General features: G+C 40.0%; 1 protein-coding gene across 2 annotated transcripts in view; it reads right to left on the minus strand.

Annotated features, from left to right (window-relative positions):
• GABBR2 (gamma-aminobutyric acid type B receptor subunit 2) overlaps window positions 1–15533 on the minus strand; it is a 1005342-nt gene that overhangs the window by 386951 nt on the left and 602858 nt on the right. For both annotated transcript variants that reach the window (XM_075585987.1, XM_075585988.1), the window contains exon 8: window positions 3101–3161. In XM_075585987.1, coding sequence (XP_075442102.1) covers window positions 3101–3161 — 61 coding nt within the window. The remainder of the gene's footprint in view (window positions 1–3100; window positions 3162–15533) is intronic.

The raw sequence follows: 15533 nt of genomic DNA on the forward strand, positions 1-15533 counted from the left end.
AGAGTTTAGAATATGGAGGAGAATAGTGATCAACAGTATCAAAAGCAGCAGAGAGATCGAGTAGGATTAGTAGGGAGAAGTCACCTTGGGATTTTGCTTCATGTAGGTCATTGACTACTTTAGTAGGCACAGTTTCTGTTGAGCCAGCTGTACGAAAGCCAGATTATAAAGGGTTTAGGAGAGCATGGGAAAGAAGAAAGCTGATCATACGGGAGAACACGAGATGTTCTATCAATTTGGAGGAAAATGGAAGGAGGGATATAGAGTGGTAGTTAGTAGGGTCTAGGTTGTTTTCAGAATAGGTGTGACTACTGCATGCTTAAAGAAAGAGGGGAAAGTGCCAGAGGTAAGGAAAGAATTGAAGATGTGGGTGAGAGTGGGGACCAAGACAGGAGTAAGAGATCTCATAAAAGAAAGAGTCAAGAGTGGAAGAAGAAGGTTTAGGTAGAAGCAGAGGTGGAAGGAACAGAAGGAATCTCCTTCTGGATTGCATCCACCTTCCCTTTTTTAGTAGTCTGCAAATGTTTGAGGAGAAGTGAAGGAATGGTGGGAGGAGAAGGTCAGAGGAGAGAGTCAAATACAGAGACAAGATGGAGTGGATTGAATTTCTGAGTGTTCAGGAGTGAGGAGTAGCCGTTGTTTGACTTTAGAGAGAGCAGAGTTAAAACAGGAGAGGAGAAATGTATAATTCAGAAAATTAGTCAGTGTGAGATTTCCTCAAATCGGTATTCAGAAAAGCGAGTGCAATTGCGAAGAAAGCATGTTTGTGAATTTAGCCAAGGCCAGTGGTTAGAGGAACAAGTGTGACAGAGCTGAGAAGGGGCATATAAATCACGAGAGGAAAGAGCTGTAAAAGTTGACAAGTTTGTCAGTTTCAAGAGGAGGTGAAGAGAGGATAGATGTAAGAGCAAAGAGGTCAATGGAGCAAATGTCTCAAGAGTAGCGAGTAGAACAGGTAGTAGAGGGATGAGGGAAATGAGTGGTGGTGAATGATAGGATGGGATGGTCAGGGAGTGGAAGGGGAGAGATAGAGAAATCAGATAGGGAACAGTTTTTAGTAAAGACCATGTCTAAATAGTGACCATATTTGTGGGTGCTGAAATTGGTCCATTGGTGGAGGCCAAAATGATGAGGTTAAAGAGAGAAGGGGAGATGCCCAGGTAACTGAGGGATCATCAATATAACAGTTAAAGTCCCTCAGTAAAAGGATAGGAGAGTCAGAGGAGAGAGAGAGAAGGAAACTCATGGTTCAACATCAGTAAGGAAGGTGGAGTTAGAAGCTTTAAAGATTGGTGGTCTGTAGATGACTGCCACCTGCAGAGAGAGAGGATAGAAAAGGTGGACAGTGTGATCCTCAAAAGAAGAGAAGGAAAAAGATGGAGACATAAGGTGGAGCTGATATTGGTAGTTGTAGAAGATCCACCCCTCCACCACAGTGTGAGATAAAAATAGAAACTGCCATAGGAGACATCAGTCTACACAGCACAGTCATGTTGTGAGAGCCAGGTATCAGAGCAAAGAGGTGAAGAGAATGAGAGCAGAAGAGGTCATATACTACCAGAGCCTTGTTAGTCAAAGCGCGGACATTCGAGAGGGCACATGAGAAGGGAATAGTGAAGGAAGGGTGACCAGGAATGTATACAGCAGGGCCCTGCTTTACGGCGATTTCCGCTTTATGGCAGTGGCCTGGAACGGAACCCGCCGTATGAGTGGGGCCCTGCTGTATTACATTACAAGGGTTAACACACTTAGCAGGGAGGGAGGAGGATGCAGAGAAGCTTGAGCGAGAGCAGGTTTGTTTATGGGCAGGTCCTGGTTTAGGAGAGCTATCCACAGCAGCAAGAAGGAGTAGAGAGAGAAAGGAGGTGAGAAGAGGATTTGTGGGAGTGCTTTTTATTTAGGTGTGCAGAAGTAGCTGAGACAGGGGTATGTAAATAGTGGTGCTGTGTATGGGAAAATGCAAATGTGCAGGGGAGGAGAGAGGATGAGATGTGGATAGGAGGACACTGTGCAAGTTGGAAAGAATAGAACAATTTACCAAGGAGTGAGGAAACCACAAACAGAAAGAACCAATGGGGTCTGGGGCGAGGGGGGGAGCGCTTATTGAGATGCAGTTCAGGTGGTAGGGAGAGAAAGTTATGAGAAGACATTGCCCTGATATTGGAGGATATGAGAAGTATGAATGGAGATAGCAAATGTATAAATCAAGCTGAAGAAGTTATATACTTAATGTTGTGTATACATTGAAAGAGCATTTACTGTAGGAAGGTAAATTCTCAGAAGTGCAGAGTTGATGATGAAGTGCTGAATCCAGGTCTACTTATCTTGTTCACCTCCAATGTAACTCTTCAGTCACATCACATGTGACACTAACATGTAGCACATCCAAATACATTGTCACAGCCAATAAAGCTGTATTTAAATACTCTAACAAAATCACATGACAATACGAAATGAAGGTAGGAGTTGTAACTAATTAAAACAGACATAACACAGGAGGTGTGCATTTGATACATTTCTGTTGCACTGGGGTGAGATTGACAGGAGAGGAGAGAACATTTAAGATTAACCAATTTCATTTCCCCCAGTTATTTTTTCACAGTTATTACATACATGCTAAAAAAAAGTCAAGAAAATGAAATAATCCCATAGACCAGTGACAAAATATTATTTCAAATACAATTTACACAAACTGTTGTACACATACAGTACACTGTACTTTCTGCTATGGGAAAGCAGCAGTTAATCATAAAATGCCCTTTTAAAGGCATTTGTGTAATAATAAACTGTAAAATATATAGATTAACAATACTAAACTAAGTAGCATAAAAGATATTTTATATCTTTTTAAGTATAGTTTAGCACTGACTTGAAGATATGGGATAGTAACACCTGCATCCTACACATTTTTTAATTGACTATTTGCACTTTTATCTTAACTTTAAATACCCTATTTAGACTCTCATTGAAATGTTTATTAAATTCCTGTTTTTTTATATTTATATGATCGGTATCTTTTAAGAGGTTTAAATTTATATTTATATTTATTTATATATATCTCTCAAACAGACCAAAGATACTGTAGGCACATGCATCTTACCTTGAAATTGAGCAAATTTAATGGTTCCCATTCTTTCTCCATTTCTAAACACAACTTGTCCCTAAAAAAAAAACAAATGTACAAAACTCAAAGGAAGAATTTAAGCATAGGAAGTTTGCGTTGATTTAAAGCATACCTCAACCTCCTGATTTAGACATGTCTAAAGAACCACCCACAAGTCCCTTCTCTTTATTTTAATCCAGGTAATTTTTTAAGGATATCCCAGTTTCAGCACAGGTAGCACAATCAGTAGCTCAGTCATTTGGACTGAACCATCTGTGCTGAAGCAGGGATATAATTAAAACCTGACCTGTTTGGTGTTCTTGAGGACTGGAGTTAGGAACCCCTGCTCTAGATGATTTCCACAGTTAAGATAACAAACGAAAGAAAGAAAGGTGTGGCTGTACAGATTGCTTCTTTAAAGTACAGTACGTCAGCATTTCCTCTATTGAAAACAGGGAGGTTTGACTACAAATCCTATGACCTACCTGGCCCCACTCCTCAATAGTCACCAAAATAGAAAGTCTCCCTTCTATTCAAAGCAGCAGTCCAAGCGACCGTTGAAAAAAAAAAAAAACAGGTTTGAAGAAAGGGGTGTCCGGAGCTGAACGGCATTGATTTCAGCTCCAAGGACCCTCTGCTTCCCGAGACACTTACCGCTGTAGAGGGTGTGCTGGTAGCCGCTACGGCTGGGCTAGTTGGGGTTATTGAAATGGCAGCTTAAATGTCCCACGTCCTGCGGGCCAATAGGAACCTGTGATGTCATCCCGTATGGCTTCCTATTGGTCCGCGTGACTGGGAAATTTAAACTGCAAAAAGATACCGTCCATCAGCCCCTACAGATATAAGTATCTTGGGAAGCAACGTGGTTCAACTCTGCTGACCCCCAGCTTCAATTCAGTGGTTTAATAAGTGCATAAAAAGAAGTGACCCATGGAACCCTTTGGGAATCGGTCTCATGACTCAGGTGACACCTACCCGGTTAATGAAGGGTTACGTTTATAAATATAAAAACATTTTATATCAACCTTTGAATGGATATGTTTTCCACCCTCCCCAATATTTTATGCAATTACATATGGTGTATTTTTTTTATTTTGATCTATTCAATTTATTGTCACAGCGGTGGGATTCTTTGCCAGCTGAAGGAAAATGTTAATGCTGAAGCAGGGATATCCTTAAAACCTAACCTGTTGGGGGGTTTTGAGGACTGGAGTTGAGAATCCCTGGGTTACGGTAATAAAGGAATTCGATTTTCGAGTAGAGAAAAATCGCAGCAAGGTACCTTAAAACTGAAACCTAATGTATTTCAAATAACTCAACATAAAATTCTTCCTGCTGCTTGTTCTGTGTATTTCTTGCTAGCACAACAAAGTACCTCAATAAAGATCATTAGAGATTTGTTTATCTGAATTTGACTTGATCATTGTAATGTTAAAATACCTACAGTACTCTATGAACATCATAAACACTGGGTGGTTTCAACTGTTTCTGGATGCAAGCATTGCTCAACTAGGGACATACCTTGATCTTCATCTTATTCATTATCTCATGATGAAATATACCATTTTTTTAAACACATTTATCTTACTGGATGTAAGCCGTTTGAGCATCATTCTAATTACATTTTTAAGATTTATTTTATGCAGAAGATAAACATAGCACAAATAAATCTTCCAGTTATGAGATTGAATGGATGTAAATGATAGCCTACTGTACACCAGCAAGTAATTCCAAAAATGTAAATTCAATACGGCAACAACTGTCATTGTGGTGAATGGGTTTGAGAATAGATAATGCTTTTGATAAAGGGATAATCCCTTCTACTGTAGGTCCAAGTTAACTAATTCCAGTGCCATGTTTAAGGGGTCTTATCTAGGTAATTGATACCATATATTGATATCTAGAAATGTTTTTAAATATTTTTTAACGTTAGATTTAGGATGGGTTTTATTTCCTCTGACTACATCCTCCTTTTGTGTGAAGTCACTGTGTATTCATTTATGTATTCATCAAGTGCTTGTAGAGCCTTCATCTCCTCACCCTTAACTTTATTGGCTCTCTGATAAGGACAGGGTGGATAAAGGTAAATAAAACCCTTGATTGCCAAACACTTTCCCATTCTTAGCTGGTGTATTTAGGGAAGCCAGTTAGACATTACATTTTTGTTTCCTGACAGACTATGTGGGATTGTGCCCTTAAATTGGTAGCAGCCCCCAACTCATAAGGGAAACACCAACAATATGTAGATGTATGGTTTTTATGTAAAATACTTTAAAGCCATGAATGTCTTAAAACACATAGTGTAGGTTGTTATTACCATATAACTCTGTTTATATAATTAGTAAAAGTACGCTACTTTTCTAGTGTTTTGTATTCCATCTCTATGATTTATTTTCTCTTCTGGCCTCTCTCATTACTCCGTGGAAACTGCACATTGTTGAAGAAGTCTGAGGCCTTGTTAACAAATTATGGGGTGCCAAAAGAAATAACGGTTGTTAAGCACACCGCCCACAGTTAGTTTTGACTATTTTGTGAAAGGTTTTCAAGTGGTAAAGTAAAATCCAAAAAGTTTATGGTACTGTATGTACTGTATGTATGTCTTGCAATAGTTAGTGGATGGGTATCTTTCAATTCTTTTTTTCTTATTTTATGGTCTTTGTACACTAAACTATGGTGTAATTCTCAAAATATTTCACCTTCATTGTACCCTTATCTCATATATCTCGGTCCCAAACTATGCCCTTATCTTCTTATTGCTATCAGGGATTTCTCCTCCAACATGTGGATCGTCTAAATATCTGACCTCACATACAGATCATCTGTTTCGTTTAGTTAAGAGCTATCATCTATAAGTGTATCTCTTTTGTCATTTCCTCCTGATTTATGTCTTGGATATACCAGTTGTACAGTATAGTATTTCTAATTGAAACCTGACAGAGCCCCAGCATTGTAGTTGTCTCAATCTCTGTTCAAGAGTGTTCTTTCTAGAGAGCTAAATGCGGGATTCTTTCATTTTCTTAAGTCAATCTTATTAGAAAATGTCGTTTTGAGAAAAAAACAAACATTTTCTTTCATGTTTTTTGTCTTATACCCGTCATTTTTATTTCCATTGTGTTTTTGGGTTAGTGTGTTTCCATAATAATGTAATCTTGAAATATTTACTTTTGAAATATCCAATTATTAATACGATGTATAAAGAAAATACATCTTGCATGCATATATACATACATACATACATACATACATACACTGTATACATACATACATACTGTATGTATTACAAAAATGGAGGCTCAGAAACTACAAAAAAATAGATATACTTGAGGTCAAATAAGAAAAATCAGAATAGCCAGATCTTAGCTCTCCTTATCATGCACATTTTTGCTTCATATTACTATTGTTCTAACTGTAATTACTTAGATCAGTGGTTTTCAACCCTTTTTTTTTTGTGAAATTCTGAGGAACCCCAACCCTCTCTCTTCCCTGCGTATCTCTTTCTTTTATCCTTCTGCCCTCACTCTCTCGCACTCTCACCCTAACACTCACACTCTCCCTCTCCCCTCTCGCTCTCTTCCTCTTCTACACACACACACATACACAAAGACACACACACACACACATTTTTTTTAAGGGAGCTGCCTGTGTGCTCAGCAAAAAACTGCAGAGAGCTCTTACCTTGGGGCTTGCGGTGCTGCGCTGATCCAAAGCTCCCTTCTCTTGTCAGCCAGAAGTTGAATGCAACTTCCGGTGCTGACAGGAGCAGGGAGAGGAAGGATTGCAGTGACCGGGGCGGCTGCTGCTGAGCTAGGAAGCCACCGGGTCACTGCTGTGTGGGTTGCCACCAGGCCTGGGACAGCAGGGTGAGTTGCCCCTGCTTAATCCCCCCTCCCCTAGCGGCCGCGGAACCACTGAGGGGTGCTCGCGGACCCCAATTGAAAATCACTGACAGTTGTTGGAGGGATCTTATTAACTCAACAGTGGGCTAGAAAATATGATTTTGCCATACAAAATTATTTTCAGTATTTTTGTCACTCACACTTTTACAGTAGTTCATGTTATTATAATAATAACAAAGTTATGTTTTAGTTTTATAACTTGAGGGTCAAGAGTGCAGCTAAGATGAGAGCTGTCTTGTTTCTCCTTTTCCAATATTTATGTCTCTCAGCATTAAAAACAAAAAAAAATATGGATCTGAAGTGTAGTAAACCTGACTATCAGCATCAAATGTACAGATACTGTGGGGCATGTGTAGCCCTGGTAAGAAATGGGGCTATAATTCTATCCGCCTCCTGGTATAATTCCTGATAAGGGCAGGTTGCCAGGAGTTATCATGGTTTTCCCCCTCTTCAAGCACTTGCCCTGAATGGTGGTGGTAGGTCACCTGACCCTGTGTCCAATCAAGAGACACAGGGGTGGTGCCTGCAGAGATCATAAAGAGCAGTGCATTTTCCTATTTAGTGTGTCTGTCAGTGTGTCAGAGTAGAGATAGTGTGTTAGAGAGGAGAGGAGCAGCTCATGAGTAGAGCTGCTATAGTTAGTGAGGTGGACCAAATACCTCTCACCCTGCTTAGGGGGTGAGGGAAGAGCTAGCCCCACTCTGGATGCCCTTTGGTCCAGAGTGGCGGCAGGGACCATCACAAGGGAGAACAGTTAGTGGACTGTGCATCAACTGTACCTGTCGGCTGCTGCTGCTGCTGCTGCCCAAGAGAATAATGAGTCTGCTGGTTTTAAAGATAACCTTGTGTGAGACTGGAATCTCTCATCCCTGTGGGGAATCTCTGTGGTAAGCCCCTGCATTCCTGGGGCTTACTACAGATGGAGGCGCTGCACCATTGAAGGAGAACAAAGGTATTCACCCCAGTAACCTGTTCCTGTTGTCCCCCATGTCATCGCGGGAGACTCAGGCCCTCCTGTTGCCAGCAGGTATGCACCACACAGAAACATATAGCCAGACCCAGGAACACCTTAGGTGGCCCGATCTGCGATTGGGTGGGGATAGATGGGTTATAAATGTAATTAAGAAGCTTTTTACGTGACACAGTTGGAAGCCAATACCAATGTTGTGCAACAAAAAAGAGCCCTAATTCAATATGCTGGGAAAACTTCTTCCAGGTGCTGGAGAAGATGTGACCCTTCTTACGTGTCCCAGTTAAAGTATGTTTCCATGAGCAGAAGTCTCCTCCCAACAATTGCAAGAGAAATTAAGATTTAATTGACTATTGGGGTATGTTTCCATGAGCAGAAGTCTCCTATCAACAATTGCAAGAGAAATTAAGATTTAATTGACTATTGGGGTATGTTTCCATGAGCAGAAGTCTCCTATCAACAATTGCAAGAGAAATTAAGATTTAATTGACTATTGGGGTATGTTTCCATGAGCAGAAGTCTCCTACCAACAATTGCAAGAGAAATTAAGATTTAATTGACTATCAGGGTATATTTCCTTGAGCAGAATAGGCAAACCCCTCCATTAATTTTTATTCAATTGCATGTGAATAGAGTTTTTAAGACAGACTTTCTTGGCTGTGAAGCATCTTAAGTGTCCCAGTTAAAGTGTGTGGCAGAGTTAATTTTGGAGTTAAAATTGGAGGTGAAGATTGGAGGAAGATCGGGACTCTGCACAACAACTTTGCAACTGTGAGAACTTAACATTCGAAAAGCTGTGATTCTTTGTACTCTTCCTATCCTCCAATAACTTGTAATCTCTCCTCCTGCATCTCACTGTGCCCTCCCTATTGCTTTGTCTGTTTACTGTTTCCTCGCTCCTTTGTGCACATCTCTGTTCTCACCAACTTCCCCACTCCCCACTGCACCATTATTTATACACCTCTCTCCCAACAACTTCTTTGTTCCTCAATAAAAAGCACCCCCACAAATCCTCTGTTCACACCCTCTATCTACTCCTTCCTGCTGCTGGGGATCTCCCCTAAGCCTAAAGCCAGACATACACACCTGATTTCACCCATGCCTCCCTGACATCTCTTCCCCTGTAAAGTGTGCTAACCCTTAAGTTATTTGACTAACCTTAAAACTTGCCCCACAAATCAAGCATCCCAATAGTCTGCACTCATGGTTACTGTCCCACACTCAGTCACTCCTACCACCCATTGTGACCAAGCACTGCCATCTACAGCACTTATTCCCTCACCTACTGTCTCTGTAAGTTCCCCATCAAACCTCTTAGATTGTAAGCTCTTCGGGGCAGGGATTTCCTTTCCTATTGTCTGATTTTGCAGCACTTATTGTATTATTATAATTCCCTGTACTGTATTCTTTGTGAAGCGCTGAATACACTTTTGGCGCTATATAAATAAAGACATACAATACAATACAATGTTAGTCCCATTCATTTGAATGAGCTTATCTCTTCTCCAGCAATGGGTTGTGGCTTCAAAACATACTGAATGCAAGCCACAGACCTCAACATTGTTATATATTTAACCATCTCAATGCTTACCAAAAAACTAAGGTTTTTTTCTCTTTTCTTTATCATTTTTTTTATAAAGTTTCAAATATATATATATATATATATATATATATATATATATATATATATATATATATATATATATATATATATATTTTTTTTTTTTTTTAAATTTATACTGTATTCTCTATACACATTTTATGGTTTCAATTTGAAGCTACAGTATATAAGATTTTAAGCTTACCATCACTTTTCACTTTCCAGCTTTGCTAGCATCTTTTCTTAATTTTTTTTTATTTAAAGTTCTTTTTTATGGCAGTTTTTTTTTTATTATTCTCACTTGTTTGAAGTTTTTTCAAGTTGTATGTCTTACTCGTTTTATGTGACACGCTAAACTAATAAGGTTTTTATGCATGCGTTCCATTATTTCTTTATCATTTGAAGTTTTATGTAATTATATTACTTTTTCATTGGCATTATTTGATTTATGGTGTGTTAGTACTATTATCCTTTTAAAATATATTATATTTTTTTGTTTTACCGTATTGCATTATTATTGCTAATTTTTATTCTGTGTCTGATTTTATTATCGCAAAATGAGGCCACAAATGTGTTCTCAGCAGATGTTGATTCTGTGACGACATCAGACAGTGACAATGACGGGACAAAACATACAAACAACAAGCTAAACTTTGGTGGGAGGTGGCAAGCCTGGAAAGGTTTAAGAGTTAATCTGGCACCCTCCCTCCTATTTCATGATAAGGACTTCTTAATGTCCTGGGATAACATCTTAAGTAAATGTTCAGTTTCACTAATGAAGTTAATAGTAGAACATGAAAGTGAAAAACTAAAGGTCGTTAACACAGAATTAAAAACACATCTGAGTAAGGCTACGCTAATAGTGCCGGCGATGCGACGGTGACGTCTGGCTGCGGTTGCTGGAAAAAACAAATTGAGATGACTTCCAGCGATCGTTACCAAGCCGTCGCTCTGTCCCACTTACTATAAGCGCACGCAACGGCGGCAATGCATTTGTTTTGACACAACGTTGCGTCGCTGTCGCCAGCACTATAAGCGCAGCCTCACAGCTAAATGGAGAGACAAAACAGAGTTCTGAGAGTGCGAGTGCGAGAATAAATTACAAGCTAGTATTGATAAATTCATGAGAGAATTAAAAGAACGGAAACAGAAGACATTTCAAAGGGACACAAGGGATTTGATGGATGGCAAAATCTATCCATCATTTCATTGAGAATAAGGTTAGGCCCCAACATAATGAGTCGTCCACAGACTGGGACACATCCAATGACAAGGGGGATAGTACTGATAGACCATCTAATAGACCAGATCTAGACCGGACGCATTTTTTAGCTCATGGCCCCCAATAATCACGTCTACGAAAAAGGAAAACCTGTAGAGGACAGAAGGGCTGGATTGCGAGACAGGGATGTCTGGGCGTACAGGCGTAGACACAAACGCTGCTTCAGACGACGCAGATAAATGACAATACAGTGAACAGTAATCAGATTATTAATCTCTCTAGTAAATCACTATCTATAGATCAGATTAAGGCTCTTAGTAAAGGTTTATAATTTTCTCCATCTGAGGACTTTCGAGTCTTTGATTGGGTAAAGGATACCCACCTTTTTGGGAGGAAACTTCTCCTTCGTAAATTTTTCAAACGACGTGAACAGGTCAGGGATTGGATCATTTAGATCAACTAGATCTTGATAACATCAGAGATATGACCTAACTTTTGGAGGAATCCACTAGGAAAGAGATTGTTGGGATTGTTGAGGTTGTTGGGAAGCGGAGGTGGTCTTCCATGAAGATAACAGCATGTATATCAGATTTTATTTTTACCTGTGTTACATTCTAATTGTTTTTACTCTTTATTGTATTCTTGGAACCAATATCTCCGTAGATATTTGTTTGTTTGATGCTACATAATGACCCGGGGGTTTAACCCTCTCTTCCCCTTCTAAATTGCTTTCCCCTTCATTGTTCACTTTTTACTGGTTATTTCGTTTCATATTTGGTAAATACAGTAGTGTTTAATATACATCGGTATACAACCATTTTTTTCAACATTTTCCTAACAGCAGAATTGGTGCCTTCCAACACTCCCCTAATTATTAAAAACTGTATTAATACAGATATAATTTGATGAGAGCCGGTATAGTGGTAGACAGGGATATGTATACTCCCCTACATGATGGGGCAGTACAGTTCAGTCCCTAAGGAAGCAAGCCGTTACTTACTAAATGCATACTGTAAGACTGACGGACTGTGTTCTTGGTGTGAGTCGTTGCTCCCCCAGTGACGTCACCCAACTGAGATGACCCAGTGCACTGTGCTCCAGAATAAATGGAATACCATGGTAATTGCTGGATGACAAGCAGAGCGGAAGGACTGGCACTACTGGCATATCAGTAGTGCCTCGAATCAAGAATTGCCTACTGTATTTTTAACATTTAAAAAAAAAAGAAAAACTGTTTTATCTATACCATTGGAGATCCTTGCACTCATTCTTCTGGTTTTATTTCTACACTGGTGCTAACTTGGACCACCCGAAAGAGCATTGCTGACCGTCCAAGAATTCTTATGGACTGTTTATACATTAGAATCTCCACTACTGCCCAAGAAGTATTTTATTTCCATGTTTATATTTCTATCTTTATGCTCATTATTATTATTATTATTATTATTATTATTATTATTATTATTATTTCTTTCATTAAGCATTTGCATATATTTTTACATTACCTCCTACATTTGTGTCTTTTTTTTTTATTGTGTGCTCTTCTAAAGTTACCCAATAACTTGGCCCACTTATAAATTTCCCATACTTTCGGCATGTTGATCACCATTATTTTTTATGTTGAGGAAAGACTGAATTTAATAAACAATTTGTCAAAAATCCTCAAGAAATTATTTCCCTCTTTCAGTTCCTGGCTTTTACTACTATTTTCAACTAAATGAATGAGGATTTAACTTTCCTTATAAAAACTTTGACAACCAGCATAATATGTACTATACTGATGCAGCCACGAGTATCCGAACACTTGCCTTTGAAAATCAGGGGCAATACCCCAGTAATGCTGCAACATTTCTGTGACATTTCTGCAGACAGACTAATGGCCCATCAGATTAACACAGCGGGTGTCCCTGGCAGTAACTGAATGAGACTGCCAGGGACCCCCGCTGTGTTAATCCGATGGGCCATTAGTCTGTCTGCAGAAAGGTCACAGAAATGTTGCAGCATTTCTCGGAGATTGCCCCAGATTTTCAAAGGCAAGTGTACGGATACTCGTGGCTGCATTACATTATGGCACAGCTCCCAAAATCTAGCACCCAGTCATGAAATTCAAAGCAATTACTGTAAATGAAGCATTCCCCAGAAAACTGCCATGCTATTGATTGTGCCTTACAGACAATTGAAACATTATATGTAAGAAGCTGGAGCAAATGATCCACATTCAATGAAATACGTACAACCAGTCGACAAGTAATTTTATGAGGTAGTTATTGTAGCAGGAGGTAGTTATTATATTGCAGATCCGGTAGCAAATGATTCTGGAAATGTCCACTTTGTATTCCCTTCATTCATTATGCTGTCCATTAAGTCTGTTTACTGTCCCCAGGTTAAATAAAGAAAACGTCCATTCCTCATTAATTTCTGGAACACTTTACCTGCTTCTCTCAAAGGCTCTTTCCTGTTCAATATGCTGTGAATGGAATCAAGATTAAAAAAAAATTTGCAAAGGAGGGAGAAGCTTCAGAGCATATTGAATAGGAGCCACTGTCACAGTCACTCACTGAATATTCAAGTTATGGCTCATTCTATCTCATCTCATTCAATTTAATCTATCAGTGCTAGAACAAGAGGTCATACTTTGAAACTGGAAAGTGGCAGGCTCGGGGAGATGTGAGGAAGTACTTCTGGGGGAAAGGTTGGTATATTGATGGACTACCCCTACGAAAGAGGTGGTAGGGGCTAACAATGTAAGGGACTTCCCAAAATGCTTTGGATTTATAAAAGGATATCACAACTATGAAAGAAACCACATAATCTGATAGTCTGAGGTTTCACAGCAGATAAGAGGCCAGGTGGTTCTTATTTATCATCTCAAAAAAGAACAATGTTCAGCTGTTTCTAAAGTATGCCTTTAGGTAGGTCTCCCAAGCAATACTATAATATAAGCTATTGGAACATCATCTTAAACATTTCATATTTTACGTGCTTACAGTACATGCTTTCACGAAAATTGATGTCAAGGAAAGATTGGATTACTAAAAACAACTAAAACAAAAAATTCAAGTGATTATTATCCTCTCTTAGTTCCTGGTTTTTATTACAGGTTGTGAGCAAGAGGAATTAGCTCCCCTTATAATGACTTTGACAACTAGCAAAATCTGAACTATGCATTATGGCACAGCTCCCAAAATCTAACACACAGTCAATGAAATTCAAAGCAATTACTGTACCTAAAGCATTCCCCTGAATAACATAGTGCTAATAAACTTGCTTTACAGACAAGGAAAACTTGACCTGTATGAAGCTATAGCAAATAATGCATATGGCATGATACAGAAATAGTGGCACAAGTGACTTCACAGTGATATATTATTAAAGAAATTTAATAAAAAGTGTATCCAATGCAAAAAAACACAACCCTTGAGTGGAATTAAGTTTCAAGTAAAGACTTTCCAAGACGTCAGCAGTAATTCCAAGATGAACGAGGGCACAAATACTCACAGAGCAGGTAGAAAAAATGGAAACAGGAAAAAAACACAAAATAATGCAATAAAGACGTCTAGGGGATTTTCAAGTCTTTCAGAGATTATACTGTTGTGGAATGGATATTGTGTATGTTCAATGCTGTCCTGCAAGATCACCTCAAAGATACAGTGCAAGAGGAAAGTACAGTGCCAAACTGCATTTAGTATAAGGTATAAACAATTCAGATCAGGCTTGAAAATCTCCTACAATTGTGAGTGTATTAGGCCCAGATTAGGGCTGTTATATACAGCATGTGGCCGTGCGGCCACGCATGCCTATGCGAACGCGCGTGCAAGTGCCGCATGATTTTCGTGAGTATTCTGTGTTGAGCGTGTACAGTGTTGTGTATTTATGTGTGTGTTGTGTGTGTTTATGTGTATATGTATGTGTGTGCATGTGTATGTATATGGGTGTGTGTGTGTGTTTATGTGTAATTTATTATTTATTAAAAAAAAAAACATGAGTAAAAAGAAAAAATGTATTAGAGTTGTGCAGACACATAAATACACATACACATACACATACACACACACACACACACACACACACACACACACACACACACACACACACACACACACACACACACACACACACACACACATACATACATTTGAGTGCAGGCAGCGGCGCGAAAAGATGAATTTTCTCATCTTCGCCGCTGTCTGTTGGCTCCCCGCTCCCTGCCGAGCGCGCGTGCGGCCCTTGTATAGAAAGGCTGACTGACGTCAGCCAACTAAAATTCCACACGCGCACGGCGTAGCATGAGCCTGGCACTATAGAACGTGCCTTAGGCTGCGGTCCCAGTACAGCCTGTGCGCACTGCGCGGCGTGCACTGTGCGTGTAAGCACCGCCCCTCAATGGGGCTGGGCCCACTACGCACCGTCACGCAGAAGGTGCAGCCGCGCCGTGCTGCAGGTGTTTTCCCACGCCCCCACCGGCGGTTCACCCAATGAGGGCGAACCAGCCACGTGACGTAATGGCCACGCCCCCGCAAATCCCCGACCACGCCCCCTCATGTCGCAAGATTCTCCTCTCCTCACAGACCGCAGATCGCGGTTAGCGCTGTGACACGCGCCGCCCCCCCCCCCCCCCGCCGGGCGTGTGTGTCACAGACATTACTGGGACCGCAGCCTTATGGTGGCAACTTGCTTGCTGCAGAGTGTGCAGCTGCCTCCCCAGCATTCTGTGAACATGCCTAGCAGACAGATTCTAGCTA

This window comes from Ascaphus truei, chromosome 2 (assembly GCF_040206685.1).
Source record: "Ascaphus truei isolate aAscTru1 chromosome 2, aAscTru1.hap1, whole genome shotgun sequence".
NCBI classification, from domain to species: domain Eukaryota; kingdom Metazoa; phylum Chordata; class Amphibia; order Anura; family Ascaphidae; genus Ascaphus; species Ascaphus truei.